The 19,208-nt window shown below is 36.7% G+C and overlaps 2 protein-coding genes across 3 annotated transcripts in view; one reads left to right on the top strand and one right to left on the bottom strand.

Annotated features, from left to right (window-relative positions):
* The window catches only part of LOC105380494 (frequenin-1), a 122,297-nt gene that overhangs the window by 79,680 nt on the left and 23,409 nt on the right, over positions 1-19,208 (top strand). The gene's annotated exons all lie outside the window — the stretch shown is intronic.
* LOC119694803 (uncharacterized protein DDB_G0283357) lies at positions 81-9,405 on the bottom strand. The gene is made up of 2 exons (XM_038122044.2): positions 9,202-9,405; positions 81-1,455 (listed from the first exon to the last, which is right to left on the bottom strand). The coding sequence occupies exons 1-2, from the start codon at positions 9,388-9,390 to the stop codon at positions 151-153; spliced, it is 1,494 nt and encodes a 497-aa protein (XP_037977972.1). The 5' UTR covers positions 9,391-9,405; the 3' UTR covers positions 81-150.

Raw genomic sequence — 19,208 nt, forward strand, 5'->3', positions numbered from 1 at the left:
TGTCTTCGATTGCATGAATGAACCTTTTGTCGCTTTACTTTTTGTACCGGGCATTTCAATTAAATAAATAAAGAGAACTATTTACACGTAAAAAAACTTTCTTTATTTACATTTAAATTTATTTAAATCATGAACTTATACACTAATTATCTAGTTTTCCCTGAACTTGGGGATACCGTAGGTCTCGTGGGGGACTCCTTGGATGGTAGAAAGTGTGTTTACGGTTCCGAAGTTTTGTGTTTGGTCCTTGGAGAAGCCGGATTGAGCGATAGCGCTGGCCTCGGCGTCGTTCTGGAACCCTCCCAGGGTGGAGGCCTCCGCGGAAGCGTAGTTCTGGTTGTCAGACGTGTTGATCAGGTTTACGGGCAGAGGGGTGGACGCGGTGAAGATGGTCTGGCTGTTCTGCTCGACAGCTTGGCCCGACAGCGGGGTGGCGATGGGGTGCGAGTTGCCGCCGTGCAGGGAGTAGGAGGCGTCAGAGGAGCTGGAGAGAGCCGGAGTCTCGACCCCGGAGTAGCTCACAGAGCCGGCCTGGTTCTTAGTGTTGTAGTCGTTCACTATGTTGTTAATCACATTCTCAGACCCTTCCTTGCTGTTGTATTTGATGAAGAACACTTCAGGCTTCGCTGGGGGCTTCTGTTCAACCTTGGGCACAACAATCTCTCCACCTTCTTCGGGTTTCTGGACAAGAACGTAAACAATGGTCTTCTCTTCGTTCTGTTGCTGGACAGGGACGAGCTGAGGAGCCGCGGCCTGCTGCGACGGGGTCTTGATGAAGATGATCTTGTAGTGCTTCTGTGGGGGTGGCAGCACCGGGACCTGACGGTACTTGGGCTCTTCGGGCTCTTCGGGCGCGGAGTGCAGGTAGAAGTGCTTGAACACCTGCGCGGGCTGCTGTTGCTGCTGCCTGTAGTACTCCTGGTACTGCTGCTGGATAGAAGACTGGTACTTGTTCTGGTACTGGTTTCCGTACTGGTACTGTACAGTCGACAGAGGTACTGGTGCTGCCGAGTATTGGTAGGTGGGAGTGTTAAGACCGGAGGAGTACTGGCCCAGAGAACCTAAGTTTTGAGTTTGGTAAGCATTTCCATTGTTGTATTGGGATCCGCTCTGGTAGTCGTAGTGCGCTCCGCCGACTGGGCCGCTGGAGTGCTGGGAGCTGCTGGACTGGATGGTCTGGTAGTTGCCACCGGCGCTAGGGAAGGCGTTGAGGCCGCTGTAGCCCTTGTAGTAGTTGTTGGAGAAGCCCTTGACGCCGCCAGCGTTGCCGAGGTTGGCGCTGCCGAGGTTGCCGGCGCCGGAGTAGCTGGAGTAGCCGGTCTTGTAGCTGGAGCTTCCGTGCTGGTGCGAGGGCACGCCGTACGACGTGTGCGGCACCTTGTAGTTGAAACCGGGCGCAGTGCCGCTGGTGATGCCGATGTCGGCCACCGCCGCGGCCACGAGCGCCGTGAGCGCCTGCAAATTAAAAAACAATTTTCAATTCGCAGAAAAGCAACGATGCGATTCGCAATGCGCGAACGGGTCGCTATTAATTTTAACAATTCAGATGCATTTCACCTGTCAATTCGACTTAAAATTTAAACGCTGGAAGGCATTGTTAATTCAATTTGTAGGTACAACATGATCGCTGATATCGGAGCGGTCGGATACACGATTCGTTTAAAGTGGATATTTGTTAGTTCCGTCAGGGAGATCATTGACACCGACTGCGGTGTTGCAAGCGAGGCTCGTGTCGGATGTAACTCTGTGTGCTGTATATGATATGCCCCTTGGCGGATCTGGATGTGACAGGTGCACATATACTACTCCTGCCTGAGCATCTACCAAATGAAATAAAGGTCCAAATATAAAATGACACACAATTCAAATACATTTGCAGACAATATATTAGGTGCTCTATACGCAAAAGATATATAGGTAGGTAATTTAAGTAAGTGTTTTGAGAAACTGTACTATTATATTTTTTTTATCCTATCAGAAGACTTTCTTATAAAATCCATTGTTTATTTATATCTGCATACATTCCTAGGTTTTTCTTTCTTTCAACTATAACTGACATCAGCTAAGTTGGTAAACGAAAATAAAAACAACAGGGCTTATTTGTAAATTGAAAATTAAGAAATCAAGAATCACATTACATGATCCCATTGTTTCCGATTTATGTAAGACCCTAATAAAATCTTGATCATACATTTACAACCACAACACCGACGTGTTAATTATAACACCGTACCGGATAAAAAAACTCTCACCCGGTTATCAATTTCAATCAATCCATTGGCTCTCAATCCGAGAGTAATAAATACCGGCTAATGAACCGCTCGTCATCGCGGCGCACCGCTCTGCATTAGCAGTATAATCATCATATTTAAATTACCCATATCTACTATTCAATAACATAATATCTTCATAAGATCGTAAAAGGGTCTTGCCCAACTTCGGCATATGCAATCGGATCTACCGGAAAAGTTTTTCTCAGAAATTTGAATCTCAATGACGTCTAGTTAGATCGATAACGAAAGAATAGAAAGTTCAGGGGCAAGGTCGTGCGGGCGATGGTATTCCGTCAATTTGTCAGATTCCCGGGTTATGCAAGAGTGTGCCTGGTTGGTCAACAGTGCCCCGGGCCGGCCGCTGCGGGTGCGATGAACCTCCCAACTAACACCGTAGCGTTAAAAAAACTCTCATATAACTTGTATAATGGTTCCATTCGAAAATTAAAGTGTTAAGACATAGCTGTATAAGAGTGTAGGAGAGTGCTCTAACTCACTTATAACCACGAAAGAGGCCCACGATTTTGAGAGTAAAGGCTTTAGAAAGCCTGTAAAACGGTGTCATTGAAGTGTTTAAGTTATAGAAAGCCTGTAGTACGGTGTCATTGAAGTGCTAAAGTTACTATAGAAGAGCGTTTAATCACTCTCAGCTAGAACTTTTACCGGTATAGTTGTAGTTGTAGAATGGTTATTTGACTCCCTGACTCTTATTTGTTTGGTAAAAAAGGGTTAAGTGAGTATGTTACCGTTTTTCGAATACACTTTTACCATACAAGTTGTATGTCTTTGAAAATAATAGTGTCAACAGCAATCATACGCGACAGTATTAGAGTGACAGTATTGATCATTACTAAATAACAGTAAATATAATATATTACCTTGACTTAATATGTTTTGTGAATTGAAAATAATATGCCATTGTAATTTTACTGTAATGTATACCATATTTCCCACCTCAATTTTAATGCGCTCCGAATTAATTAAGGATTTCAAATGAAACATAAGTAAATATAAAATAGACGACTCAATTTTGTATTTTTTTGTATCCTTGCTGTATGTTCATTAGTTTCATAAATCGATTGGCATGACTGGAATGACAAAATTCACATAAATAAGTAAGTATTTTAAAGCAAAATATTATTTATCTCAGCAATTTATAGGTTAGGTCGCCAATGCAAATGGCGAACTTACATTTAAGACAAATAGACTCACCTAAGTCATCTATTACACTTTTTGAAATAGAACACCCTTAGCCAAGGGTATTATGCAGTCTTAGTCGATCCGCACAGTCTTGCTTAACACCGTTACTTTTACAGTCTACTTGCCTAACGCAATAAGCGTAAGTTAAGTTAATCTTAAAGATTAAAACTACATTGTTGAGTTTTCCAACACTGTATGAATCTTGTCTTACTGCACTCTTGACAAAATCTCTTTTATAACCAATTCCTGCAGCCTAAATTCAATATGACACCTAAAGATTTATATGAGTATTAAAGGAAACCACTTAACAACCATAAGTGTTACCAGGTGTCAGTGAGCACTCTTGTATAGCTTTAGGTTCTAGAAACAGTTTAAACCTATAACATCTTAATTATAATTGCTTTGACTAATACCATTTTAACACCTAAACCTGCTGTTAACACTAATTTCATTTGTTAACTCATCTTTATCGCTTTATGTTAGAACTGAGATAATTATAACACAGTTATACAGGTTAAAGTTATAAAAATAGCTGTAACTGAGGGTAAAATGTTTGTTGGGCTGAGACTCCGATGTCGTAACCCATGCACAACCAAATATTAAAACATAACCGCATGCGCATACCTTTGTTTACAACCATTACATGTTATTATGGAAGCAAGCGTGTAGCCCACACAAACATGCTAGATTTATGAACCGTAAGTAATTGTACCCCACAATTAGATGAGCCATAAAATTATTATACTGTCAACCGGAGCCTTATCGAAATTGATGGTGGACAGAAAACAATCAATTTTATGTCACTTGTTGACTATGCTTCTTTTTTGTGCGTGCCTTCATTGTTAAGAGTTATGAGTTGGGAGTTTACGATCCAACTCACAAAACTAATTAATCAATATCTTATAACATAACTTTGCTGGCGTAGGTAGGTAGGTACTGCTTCTTTCTAATGATATTGATTGTTTCTGAAGAGTTTCATTGAACTTTTAAGCAATAACTCTTTACAAACTTGACAGACCAATATCGGATAAGATAAAAACCGCAACTTCTGAGTAACAAACTTTAAAATAATGAAAACGTTATCTAAGCTTACTTCACATTGTAGAAAACTTAATAGACCAGTATCACGAATGCTAGATGGATTTATGTGCTAGTAAGATAAGAAGCTCTATATATAGAATGTACCTACGTATCTTAGTAGGTACATACCTACGTAGTTTTCTTTCGACCGGGTCTTCGTTTCGACTTAGAATAGTACCAATATTTAACCTTTCGTTGCATATAGAAAATATAGAGCGCCCGGGACGCCTCTTTCTCGCCGCCACCGCGACGCCGCCACCGCCTCGAATCTCGTCGTGCAGTGAGCGGAGCGCCTTAGGACTGATAAAGCGCTATGAATCCTCAATCTTATAGATATTTTGGTATTAGTTACCTTTACATAAGGAATATAATAATTTATTTGATGTGATTTTATAAATGAGATTTATACTTCTTTTTTGTATTTGTTACCATTTATTATATCCGACAAAACAAACAACTCGTTTGTGAAATTTCTTCGAAAGAAAGAATTATTTTAAATGCTGAAGAACGAAGTTTTAAAAACAATTCGTAACTGAGATTCCGTCTAAGTTTTAAGAGCATTATTATATTACTTACCTACGAACTACGAATATATGGAACTCGGAAAACTTATTTAATACTCGTATGAAAACTACGTTGCTGTAAGGTAAAGATAATAACGTCTTACCGCAAAAACTAAAATATAATGTAGTTGTAGGTTCGTATTTTTTTGTGTTACACTGTCTATTACTATAGTTACTATTTTGTACTATTAGTCCTAATAGCAAAATATACTGTGTCAAACGCCTGCTGTTATTAAAGACACTTTTTAAGGGTAATTTATTAGTCTTTCAAACTTGAAGAAAGCTCTATTTTAACAGTTATTATTTATCCCAAATTGGTTCACCCTAAACTTTTGACCTACTTTTACACCTATTTATTCGCTGTAATTTCACGGTAGCCTCTCCATAATTGACACGGAACAGCTTCGACCACTTAACTCTATCCAAAATCGAAGGCTAAATAAGCTTTTAACGATCAATGATCATTCATCATGATCGAAATAAATGTAGCTTAAATATACCTACTATGACGTTATCGCGCGAGCTTCACATCGCCTGAAAGGGTTTTCTATGGAAAAACATATTTTAGAATTATCCTGCATCCCGATTTTTTTTATTATTTCGTGATGCATCGCAGTAGCTTAGAGGGCTGGTATTTCGATCTCTAGTTAACTCAACCATTGGTCAAAAATCGCTATTACAGTAATGTTTCTGGACCATGAGAAATTTGGCGAGCATGAAACCAAACAAAAATCACGTGGCGAAATTAATAAAGAAAGTTTTTTAAAAGCAGGTAAGTTTGTAAGGCAATGTTTTTTTTTATATTTTTCCTTTCGCAATAATTTGGGTTCCTTACTTCTTAAGATAAAAACCTAAATCTTATAGGGTAACTGTGTGGTCCGTTTGTGAAGATCCTATAGTTCGGGAACGCGTGGAGTTATCGAGTGTAATTTATATGCAAGTATGTGCTGTCACAATATAAATCGCGAAGAAGGTATTTCCCGTAAATGTACAATAATGAAATTTAGCCCGTAGTTACTGGAAAAGTCTGAACAGAACTGCAAATGTCTCATTTGCAGCGAAATCCATTGGAACTGCCATGTAACCAAACGCAAATAGTCGCATCTGGCAAACACAATTAATTAATAATTAGTATAGACTTTTAATAATATGTAAAGAATCGTTTTTCTAGTGAGTCTGACACGCACTTAGCCGTTTTTTTTATTTAACTTTCCATATATTTTTCAACGTGACCTTTTTTCACAGGTAAAAATTTACTTAAAACTTTTATTTTTTTAATGTAAAACGTCATAAATTTGGATGCAAAAATATTTTAACGCTTGTAAGTAAACATAATAATTATAATCTTTAAAAAAATGAGCAGGTATATCTCCTCATCAGTCATCAAATAGTTATTTATACAATTTGGTGCCGGATTCACCCGACAAAACAAAACAACCTTGACCTTTCGAGTAAATTCAATTTTATAGTGTTATATTTATTATTTATATTATATTATTTAACTACTTATGTAATGTTGCAGATGCATAGGTTGTTTACCAAACAAATTAAACTGAAAACCGCCAAAGATGATGTTATAAAATGACGTCGAGAATCTTTTCAACAGCTGTTGAACAGATTTTTTAATACATTAGCTAAATTTTAAAAGCCACTTTCCGACTGGTATACATAGATCTAGATAGATCTCATTCAAATGTTTCTAAATTACATATATCACTAATTTATAGACGTACGCTAGCGATCAAAATTAATAAAAAAAAACCTACGGGATCGCTATATGAACAGACACAAATGAAAATACATATTTTAATTTAATTCTTATAATTTATAATTAATATAATATTTCATTTTAGCAGGAAATATCGATTTTAGTCCTGCGTAGTACAGTCAGCAAAGATATAAGTACTCATCAACCCCAGCACCTGCATTGCATTTTCATTTAAAAATGTACAGAAGAATTATTACTGACTAACTGTTCCCCCGAGCTACGCTTCGCCTTAAAAAGTTTTCCCGTGGGAATTCCGGAGTAAAAAGTAGCCTATGTTCTTTCTCAGGGTCTAGACCATGTGTATACCAAATTTCATTCAAATCCGTTCAGTAGTTTAGGCATGAAAGAGTAACAGACCGACACAGTTACTTTCGCATTTATAATATTAGTTAGGATTCAAAGAGTAGATAAAATTAATGTAGAGCTTGTGTGTGTTGAAAAAATAACGCTCCTACTCATTTATCTTTAATCTGTGAATCTTATTATTATTATTATTATTAAATTCTTTATTGCACAGTAATAAATATGTAGGTACATAGGCGAACTTAATGCTAACAGCATTCTCTTCCAGCTAACCTTGGTGTATGGGTATGGGTGTTGTGGAGAAAGTGATAGGTAGTGCGATAGACTGACAGGAAAAAGATAATTCTCTTCGGATCAAACTGTTGCATTGGGGACTGGGGTAGATACTCATCTCTTTTGTTAACTGTACAAAAGTTAAGACGATCGGACCGAGCGACCCCCGCTGAGGTCAATGTCAGACCATCATGACGATAAATGACCCATTAGGAATATCATTAGTTTCACATTTTTGCAACTTTTTTACGAATATCCAGTTTTTGTCGTAAATGAACTCGTGAAATGTTAATGAGCTAAGACTTCGGATGAGCCTAAGTTCGGTAACTTATGGCTCTATGATAGCCGGGTTCAAAACACGAACAGGTTTTACAATCGAATGTTCTTAATAAAAATATTCCTACCTAATAAATTGTATTTCAAACGACACAGCTTTGCAAAAGGTTTTAAATAGCACACATGTTTTTTTTGGTTGTAAATATCGATGATACATTGCTAGGATTTATCTTTTGACACCAGCAGATTAATTCGTAAAAAAACATTGAATGGCCGTAGCATCTAATTCTCACTTCACCTATAAATTCCACACTCACTGACACCTTCATGCAAACCAAATTGTTGTTCAATATCAATGTTATTGATACCTCGCAAAGCTTTGTACAAAAATATTAATTTCGCTAGCGATTACCTAACACCTTCGGTCATTATTTTGGCATTATTTGGGTAACGTAGGTTATAGTTGTAGCTTCACCTTGAACTTCAAAGCAATGAATTGTATAATATGAATGAATAGCTGATGCGCGTTTATATGCATAATCCGTAAGCTTATTATAAGAGGCTGACTAAACATAGTTCTGGTATAGAACCGAATATAGATATAATATAGATATACGGATTGGTATGAAATCTCTGGACTCAGATCAATTCTAAACCAGAACTAATTTATTTTACATTTTATACCTAGGTAACAAGGGGGTAAGAGATCACTAATTGAGATCCAGTGTCTACTAGTAAATATGCAATAAAATTATACGAGTGACTACATATGTAGGACCGCTATTTATTGAATTGAAAAACCAATGAAAATACTTTTTTTATCATCCCCGTTTCTCTCTGTGAAACCTTCAACGATTTCAGTTTTTAACATAGGATCCTAGTCATCAGTTATACGTTATACGGATGCAGCTATTTTTAGATTTTTCATTCAATCCATATGTATTTAACAGTCCAAATTAGGACAAAGGTAATTATAGAAATTCAATGGCAGGTGGAACTTTTACATTGGTCGTGAGTATAAAATAATTAATTAATTTCGAAAAATTAGATCCGTTATCAGTGTTTTATCAGTGACATACTCGTTGCTAGGTCAATGAACGCAATATACTGAGCGATTATCAATAATGGACTCACACTGTATAGGTATTGTATTTGATTCCAATATTCTATACCTGACTACAGAAAATGTACCTATATTTCAATTAAGTAAGTATAAAACAACGGTTTGTTCCCCTATCCGTAACGCTTTAATATAATAGTGAGCACATCCCTATTTGGATAAATATCGCAAGCTTACATTAAAATGTGTAGACGATTCTGAAAGCACCAAATTTATAACGATGGCTGAAAATTTAAAATTTTATATTATGTTAGAAATCATACATCGAGTTTACTCCGGCTAAGTTGTGTGCCTTCAGAATCGCCCCCATTAATAAATAATAGGTTAAGTAATAAAAGTACATACCAAAAAGATCTTCATATTTCGTGACTGCGTTCCCGGATACGAGACAGGCTGCTCTGCCGGCGGGCGCTGCCCCCCACAACTTATATACGCTATGAGTTCATAGTTGAAACGAGACAACCGGTAGCGAGCCGAGACACTGACACCACCAAATTTTTTACCTATATTCTGCACCTTGACACCATACGACATCGTAATAAAGACCAATTTAGGTAAACATTCGACTTTGTCGTTAGAACTCTACGGGACAAGTTGGTACCTATAAAGTGAGCGTCTATGTGGCGGGAACCAACTGTCAGTACTTGAATTAAACGCTATTTTAGGAAAGCTTATTTGAGTTCAAACGCGGATTCGGGGAAATTGACATTTCGGGCTGTTAGACAGCATGTCCATGTCCATTGTACAGCATTGCCAAAGGTTACGTGGAATGCGCTGAATTATTTACTAAAGTACAGCCATGTATGTAAACACAGTGCTTACACCTATATGTAATGTCTAATGTATTTATTTGGTACTACTTCTCAGAAATCATACATAGGTATTATAATTATTATTTTTTTTAACTACTGCTACAATTGAAATCGGAAAATGCAATGCAATTCATATAAAAGCATTTATCCTTATCCTAAGATCAGAAAACGGCAATAACATCAAAGAATAATGAAAATTGTATTTTCAACTTCAAAAATACATTTTTATTACGAATTCAATATCGCAGAAAAGCTTGTGGATCTATACAGCCTGGCTACACTCAATGTGCAATAAAGTGTTTTTATATTTATCTTGGGTGGATCTTCTTAACATAATATACTAAAGGAGATCTTTACTGTCCTAACCTGAGTAAATAAAGTGAGTTAACTGTTCTTTTATGTTATTTTTATCTGATTTGAAAGATCGCGTCTTAAAAGAGCTTTAAGGGTAAATTCAACATAAGCAATAAACTGGAGCATTAACTCCGGTAAGAGACGCAAACTTTGAATACCTATTAGGTAGATACTGAAAACATGTTTTCAGAAACTAATTTGAGTCCATGCTTCGTATACGGAGCTTAAATAGAGTTCTTTTATTTTTCAAGTTTACAACGTACAAACTAAACTGACTAACTTTGACTTGGAAATAGCATTATTCAGTTCAAAGCGCCGAGTTCATTTCCGGAGACCTAATCAGTTCTCAAGTTGATTTAGATAAACCACAAGCCCTAACTTGAACTGGGGAAATATTTACCGATCTCAGTTTCCTTTGTTGCTATGGTAACATTGACTTTAAGGCAAACTATAGTGATTGCTATAAAGTGGTATTGTAAGCAGAAATGGCTTGAGCCAACTCGTAATGCTTTACAACTTCTGTTCTATGAAACTTTAATACCGTGAAATAAGTTTTAAAAAGTACCTACATTGATGCTATAATATAAGCAGTATGAAAAAAATGGGAATAATTATTTTTCAGATAGACACCGTCCCTTGTATACGTATACATGTATATTATTAGAAATTGTGGAATAGGCATAAGTCGGATAGGTTCATCATTGGTCAATGATCTCAAACGATAGCCTTGGAATTGTTATTTTATTTAAAAGAAACTCGGAATTTCGTTAAATTAAGTTTTTACTACTTGATTTGGCGAGTTCTAGTGCGAGTCATTCTTTTTAGGATAGAATTAAGGTTGAAAAGCTGAAATGTCTCAAAATTGGTCAAGAACTCAAAATTGGTCTAGAAGTGGAAAAATGCTATCACGTCCCCACTGCTGGGGCAGTTCAAGGGTCTCCTTCCAATGAAGGAAGGGTTTTTGGCCTTAGTTCACCACACAGGCTCGTGACGGCCGGTAGACCCCAGCACAAGCTTGTTTGGAGAGTTGTCGGGTCAACCCGACTGTCAGTAGATGTTTTCAAGGTCCCGAAGGCCTCTTGGCTGACTTGGCTTCACGACTGCTGCTGAAACTGCAACCGGGACCTACGACTGAACGTGTCGTCCGAAGCACGGAAGCGCCCAGAAAATAACCAAAATCGGTCACCCATCCAATGAGTGACCGCGCCACCATGTGTTGACTATATCATACTTCAATTATCAATTACGATGACTGAAGCTAGCTCGACTACGGACGCTTCTTATATTAACTAATTAAGGAATTATTAATTATAAACAGTATCAAACTAAAAAACACGTAATTACATACACATCAGCTATCAATACTAAGTATTATTAAAGCCTAGTTATTATTAAAGTCCCAATAAAAATGTTTAATGCATTTTACGTCTCATGTACAGAAAACGTATACCCAATTACCCAAACACTTTGCAAGATAGGCATTTAATTTCGGTTCACCAATCTAACTTGTGATTTTAATATTCTATGTAAAGCAGCAATTTAATTAAAAACCAGCCCACCTGATCCGTAGCCTCGACCTATCGCGCAATATTTGAATTTTCATACCCGATGATACCCCAATCAAAATACCTATCTAATTCTACTCTAGATCGGTTAACAATATTACCACCTTGTTTTTATTTTTTACTAGCTGTTTCCGCGAGCTTCGCTTCGCCTTAAAAAGTTTTCCCGTGGGAATTCCGGGATAAAAAGTAGCCTATGTTCATTCTCAGGGTCTAGACCATGGATATATGTACACCAAATTTCATCCAAATCCGTTCAGTAGTTTTGGCGTCAAAGAGTAACAGACAGACAGACAGACACAGTTACTTTCGCATTTATAATATTAGTTAGGATCAAATTAGTCGTGTTCTATGTTTGTGTTATTGAAAGTCTTATAATTTAGGAAATCTAATTGGGTTCATAATTTAAATGCAATAAAAGTGCCATCGCTATGGTGAAGCCAATAAATTCAAGTAACCCTTAAAGTTTCATGAACGAGTAGAGTGTTTAGTTTAGATCGTACGTAGTTTTATGATCTCAATCTTATTTCTTACTTACGTTCCTATTTGGGCACATACTCCTAGAATATCATTGGATAATGGGTTACTCTAGAAACTGACGAACGAAAGGAGTTATGGAATCGGAACTACTACTAAACTTTAATTTAACAAATGGCAGCGATTCTGAAGGCACAAAATCATACTGAGCCAGGCCCATACACTGAGCCACTTTTATTATGGGATCGACTCTCCGACGAATAGGCGACTAGTTTATTTTGATATTAAATTCTAATAATTTCGGTGAATACCGCAAGGGTTATTCCACCATCTAAGTACTATTTTTATTTTTTGGCAACAGACACCCAGGTTATGGGTGGGTTGTTAAGGTATTTGCGTACCTACTCCCGTCCCATAAAGGCAGAATAGATGATGCTATCAAATAGGTATAAGTAGGTGCATATAAATGACGATTCTGTAGGCACAAATTCATATTTTACTGTCAAAACAAAGAATTTAAATTATTTGTTTAAAATTCGTCTTAATAAGTATACCCGTAAATCGCATTTTCCACTGTATTTTTTTTGTTTCAAATCGCTAAAATTATTTTTTATGCTATCGGAATCGGTTTCAACATTTATACCTACCTGCTTCGATCCGATATCACCAAAATAAAAACAAAGGCTGGTTCAAAATATAGTTTTAACTAAAGCTATTATTATTACCTAGTGTTATTTTTATTAGTTAAGGGTACATTCGAGTCCACGATGTCGTAGATAAGTGGAAATTGATGTCGATACTGAAAACGCGAATTCAAATTTTTGTGCTTTCAAATTGATATAATGAAACACTCATAGAGTCGAATTTTAATCAAAGAATTTTATGGTTTTGACAGCACTCAAATTAGAATTGGTGCCTTCAGAATCGACATCAATATCGACTCACCATAGTAAAAAATAACGTGACCACCTGTTTGTATAGAGAAAAAAAAAATAACTCGCCTATATTGAAAATTCGTAGAACGTAACTGTTTCAAAATCATCCCCTGAGTCACGCCCCTTCGGCTTACTACCCTTTATTTAACACCCTCAACTTAGATTCAGTTTCTCATAAAACCAAAAATAATATCGCCTGTCCTTAGACAGGTGGCAACCAAGCGCTGAGATGTGATGCTGATGTGTGTATAAAATATTTACAACTAAACAACTTGCGATCTCACTAGCAACGCGAGCTTTGGCAGGCTCTTAAAAAGTTTTAAGTGGAAATTCCGGAAAATCCTGCAGCAAAATTTAAAATTTTGTTCCGACATCTTTCTCTTTCCCATTTAAATTGATATAAATGTACCCTCCTAGAAGAATTTATATGCGTACTTAGTAACTAATGTTATTTAGGTAGTAAACAAAATTGTGCTTTATAATTATGCTAATAATTATTCGATATGAAAAAATATTTTATTTATTTAAGGTATCCAAGTGGGTAGATTTATCAAAAAGAAATAACACGCTCGTGTTAACAACGGGATTTCTGATAAGAAGAAAAGTACATAATGGTCATTAAAATGGCCATTTCGTTTCAAGAGAGATGGTCATAATCATTGTAATGATCAATGTAATGGGTTCATACTCCAGGCGTTACAGCTTGCACAATGCCGCTTGTATGTAATAAAAATGTAACTGGAATATCATCTCATACTGACATTAGGTTACCATTACAAACGGGCCCTTAGGTTGCATATAGGTACTTACTTATTTTTTTTATCCGATTTTAGTAACCACACCTTCGATCAACACTGTTACCACAGGTAGGTAGGTACTTTAAGGTCCGTTTACACGATTAATTAGTGAGTGTCAAATATAGTTAGATGTGCACTGCCAGAATGGCTGGCACGTGGCGCATTTAAGATATGACAAAATATTAAAGTTCTCCGTCGCGCTCGCTATTGAGGCTGCGCGATGTGAGTGAGAGCGATGCAATTTTTTGTCACGTCTTAAATGCACCCCGTGCTAGGCGCTAGCCCTTCAGGTACACTGAAAATGTTATATACAAAACACTTCTCTACAATACGGCATACTACGTTCAATGAACCGTGTAAACGATACAATAAAGAGGGTAATGCCGCTGCTGGTAATGTGTATACAGCAGCTAGAACCTTGTCCAATTAAGATTAAAACGGTGACGTCCGTGCCGGGGCGGGGGCGACACGACACGAGCCGTGGGCACACGACACGTCCCGTGGTGCCGCAATTAGGAGGACTCCGATGCGGGTGGACGCACCCTAGTCTAGTTACTGTTACCCTAGGTCGTAATCTACCTCAGGAATAAAGGCAGTTTCACACGGCAGCGGCGCTAACATGGCTCGATCTATCTCCTAGTAGCTAGTAGTTACATCCTAATGAATGGATTTGAATAAAATTTGGTATACATAGGGTCTAGACGCTGAGAAAGGACATAGGCTACTTTTTATCCTGGAATTCCCACAGGAAAACTTTTTAAGGCGAAGTGAAGCTCGCGGGTAGAGCTAGTATATATCAAATATGTATATTAAGGGCCCGTACAGGGTGACGTGCCGCGCCAATTTTGGGTTTTCAATGCTCTTCACACAGCACACGCAGTGACACGCACACATGTAAGTTTGCACAGTGGGTCGATAAACTTTTACTCGCCAACAATCAATGAAGTTTATGTTCAAGTACATTTTGGGTGATTTTAGGGTAAGTAAGTATAATTCTTACTTACACTGATAGGCACCAGGAAAGAGTAGAAATTAATAGGGGTGCCACTTTACTCTATACTCGGAACCCGATTAGCTTTCTCAAACAAATGTGGTATTTACTTGTAGAAAGGTAACTACAAGTATTAAAGTGTAGATAATAAGTTTCGGGCATCCTCCAGCCAACTGAACCCCGACGACAAAGCAAAGTAAATACATAGTGTCGCAAAAGGGCTATACTAAGCCAAAAGGGGATGACTCAAGGAGTCATTCTGGACAACTTTAGTTCTACGAGATTTGCAAATTCGCGAAAAAAAATATTCGTTTTCCATGGTAAAAAGTCACATGTCCAACAAAGTTTCTATTTTGATGTATGAGGTATTGTTAGAAGCGTATTGATGGCGCGATGGTTATAGGCTATGTGACGTTCCATTAAAATGTACATAGCGCCCTCTAGAGGACATAACGTGATGATCGAAAAAATAATAATTCAACTTTGCCGTGTAAGGTATCAAATGAAAGGGCTTGATTTTCACATTACAAAAATATGCATATTGAAGGTATTTAAATAGCAACACCAAAATTATTGAAATAAAAAATGATCATGAACTACTGACGTAAAATTTCATAAAATAAAAACAACTAAAAATTTACAAATAAAAAAATACAATTATATAAACAAACACAAACCCGACTGTACGCTAAAAACATGAAAACCAGTCCCAATGTTAATGGAAAGTATCGCAGGCGGGGAACAACTTGACCGCCACTCAAGGCCGTTTTCTTAGTAACATTCAGCTAAATGGTGAACCCTCTGCTGGTCCCCGCCTACGATACTTTCCATTAACATTGGGACTTGTCAAGAAAACTCAACAGGGGTTTCCATACTAAAGTGAACAGGACTGAAAACGCTTTTTCAATACCTTTAAGTACATTTTTTGGTAGCAGCATAATATTTTTACTTAATTTTAGGGTTTCGAACGTCAAAAGAAAAAAAGCAACCGTTATAGGATCTCTTTGTTGTCCGTCTGTCTGACTGACTGTCTGTCACCGCCCTTTTTCTCAGAAACGGGTAAAGATATCAAGCTGATATTTCGCATAGATGGGGAGTACCCCAAAAAAAATATTATGGTACTCCCTGTCCCACGCAAGTAAATTGGGGCTTATATTTTTTCCAGTTATTTTGATGTGTATTCTTTTTTTTCTTTGTTGTTTTGTATAAGTATGTGTTTTTTTTCTTTAAATCTGTATTTTTTTTCTTGTTGCTGTCTATGTGTCGAATAAATGTATCTTTATCTTCAAATCACGCCATCTATCGTTTGTTTTTTTTGTGGCTACTGTCTATAGAAGAAATTCCGTCATTGACAATTTTACGTTACGAATTTATTTTTATTTATTTTATTTTTATTTTTACATTTTCGTGGAGAACCAACAGCATTTTGTTAATAAATAATTATTACTTATAAACATATAACAACTTGATGCCATTAACAGAATGAACTTAGTAAACCCAGTAAACCTAACACATCCAGAGGAAAAATAAAATCTCTTTCTCTCTCTCTGAAAAACATACTTAATAGCCTAAACTCGATGCTTTTAGCTATTAACATCTTTGAAATAAAATTGAGCCACCACCGTGTTACTGCCCTCATCAGATCCTCACGAGACCATACCTCAACCAGCACCAAGAGACTGTATTTTTGATCCCTAACCTAATGTTCGTGCGTATTGTCATCACTTAGATCCATTCGCTATATTCCTGCTCCTCATCAGACCTTTACGAGACTGTAATGTCACGAGAATATTGCACACTATCTAATTTAATTTAATGTATTGAATATACTGGAAGAATTATGCTTCCTCAATTTCAAATCAAATTATGTTGGTGTCATAAAAGTTGAAAAAGTGCAATGACAACCAATGTGCAGTGATTTTGTATCTGTACACGATAAGATCGCGAGCTGTCAGTGCTGCCTAAACCGACGTGACCCTTCTTTGGAGGCCAGCGGCCAACTGAGTCAAACGTCACTTGTGTTTATGATTTTATAACACAGAAAGCCGCCATAGATATTTGTATGAAGATTTGAGGGAAAAAAATTGCTCAAGTTTGGGATTAATTTACACAAAATAAGTGTGTGTTTATTAAAAAACAAGGTATTTAGCGCCTAGTCCAAGCCTTTAACTTTATAATATGATAAAAATCATATGAAAATTCTTAATAATTACGACAAAGTTGTTACAATACGGGAGTGTGATTTTCTGGTTTTTCGTCATATTCTGAATTTTATTTACAGTTATCCATAATCATTTACTTGAATTCGAATCATTCAGCACCTAGCTAGACTCTTCGGCTTCCTGTGTGATTTTTTTCAAGGTTGTAGAGCATCGTTTACTACATAATTCTATGACAATGCCAACCCTCGATTCCCCCTTGCAGACCCTTAAAGATAACGATTGCACTTCCGTTCCTTAATTTTATATCACAATAGCCCCCTGCTATAACACTGCTGAGCGTAGTAACTAACTAAGCAATATGCAGCTACCTAAATTAACATTTTTTTAAAATCAACGGATTTTTCGCTACATAAACGAAATTGATCTGCACAGTATAATTTGCGAAATTCTTCTACTTCTCGCGCAATTTCGCTCTGCCCTGAATCTTGCGAAGTCACTCTCCTACCCTAGCATAGTAGGTACATCTGTTGAAAGCATCACAGTGCGCTATGCAGTGGCATGAACAAAGACTTTCTTCATTTAGGTCACGATATTCTAAGGGAGCCATTCTCACTGTTCGCTTACAACATGTTCATACATTGCCTTGGCTGACAGTCGTATCTGCCCTTCCATCAAGCTAATTGAAGTGTATTTAGTTGGTTTTATTGATATCAGTTTATTATTAATTAGCCATAATTCCAACAGTGGGTGACTGTGGGCTCATGGGCTGATGATGATGATTTATCTAACGATGCTCTAAGACGTTTGTGTTGTGATACTTAATAGTACGAGTCGGATTGATTAAGAGAAATACTTATTATATTCGTTGGGAATTAACAATTTTTTTTTAGTATAATGGGTTACTGATAGTTGATTAAATAATATTTAATTAATGTTTAAATTGATACAGATATCTAATCATAGTGACAAAGTAAACTATGCTTATACATAAAAGAGACTTTTTTCATTCCGAAGGGGAGTAGTTTTTAATTGACTTTCGTCATGAATGTTCATTTTACGTAGATTTTCTTATTTCTTATTGTATACGATATTTCATATACGATGTTTTTTTGGTTTAAAAAAACCGCAGTTCTAAAGCAAATACCCCATTTGCCTTGAAAATCATATACTGCAAACAAATTCAAAGTAAAACTTCAAATACATATACACGATCGTAATGCTTACCTTCCTTTGGCTTTGCCGTGGTTTGGAAATTAATGAGGACTCGCTGCAAATATTATACAGGGTGTATGTTTTCTCAGTGCTTTAAAAGTCGACTGATTTCGAACTTATAGGTACTTGTACTAGTACTACTAAACCTTCCTTCATCACAACCCATCACGTCCCCACTGCTGGGCACGGGTCTCCTTACAATGAAGGAAGGGTTTAGGCTTACTCCACCACGCTGGCCAAGTGCGGGTTCGTGGACGACTACTAAACCTACCTCTGTTAAAACCATAACACTCATAAATAAATCAATTTTGATATAATTTGTATGTAGACTTAGAAAGTTATGTAGGACTACAAATAAATAAAAGGACACACTAATATTATTATTTTTTACCTTTCATGAAAAAAATCAGTATAGCAATCTGGAAGTCAGTCAATATGACCATCTATTGTATTCTTATAAAAGTTCACCCTGTATAGTGTCAACACCTTGCGGGCTGCGCTACCGACTGGAATATTTAAATAACCAGTGCACATCTGAAACTTTTTCATATTTCCATATCGAATATTCAAGTCTCCAGGCCTTCCTATATGTATTGGGACATTTAAATTTTAAACTTAGGTATACTCTTTAAATAAAAACTAAAATAGCTTCTTTTGCAATTTCAAGGTAAATAAAAACTATTGGATCTTTTGCGAACTTATGCAGTATTTCTGCTAATATTATAAATGATAATAGGTTATAATAAAAAAGGAAGGAAATTCTATTGAATCAATCATATATAATAATTTTGTGGCCTCAAAACAGATAGATACGATAATTCGACCGATATTAAGGGATTACTGGATATACAAGCGAAGTGTCTGTCCCTATACTCTTGAAACTCAATGTTATGAGTCGACGCGCCATCGCCATCACGTTATGCACAAAAAAACACGGCTTTTCAAAATGTATTTCTTAACTATTGAAAAATGTATATGAATCCGTAACTAAATATGAAATTTATTTAGAAGCTTCGAAAAAAATCTAAAAGGAGTAGGTAGTTTGTAACC

Source organism: Plutella xylostella, chromosome Z (genome assembly GCF_932276165.1).
Source record: "Plutella xylostella chromosome Z, ilPluXylo3.1, whole genome shotgun sequence".
Lineage (NCBI taxonomy): Eukaryota > Metazoa > Arthropoda > Insecta > Lepidoptera > Plutellidae > Plutella > Plutella xylostella.

Excerpts from the sequence above, each read along its gene's own strand:
- LOC119694803 (XM_038122044.2), bottom strand. The coding sequence starts at position 9,390 with ATGTCGTATGGTGTCAAGGTGCAGAATATAGGTAAAAAATTTGGTGGT. Across the intron at positions 1,456-9,201 it reads GAAATATGAAGATCTTTTTG|GCGCTCACGGCGCTCGTGGC; the intron begins GTATGTACTTTT and ends TTTAATTTGCAG.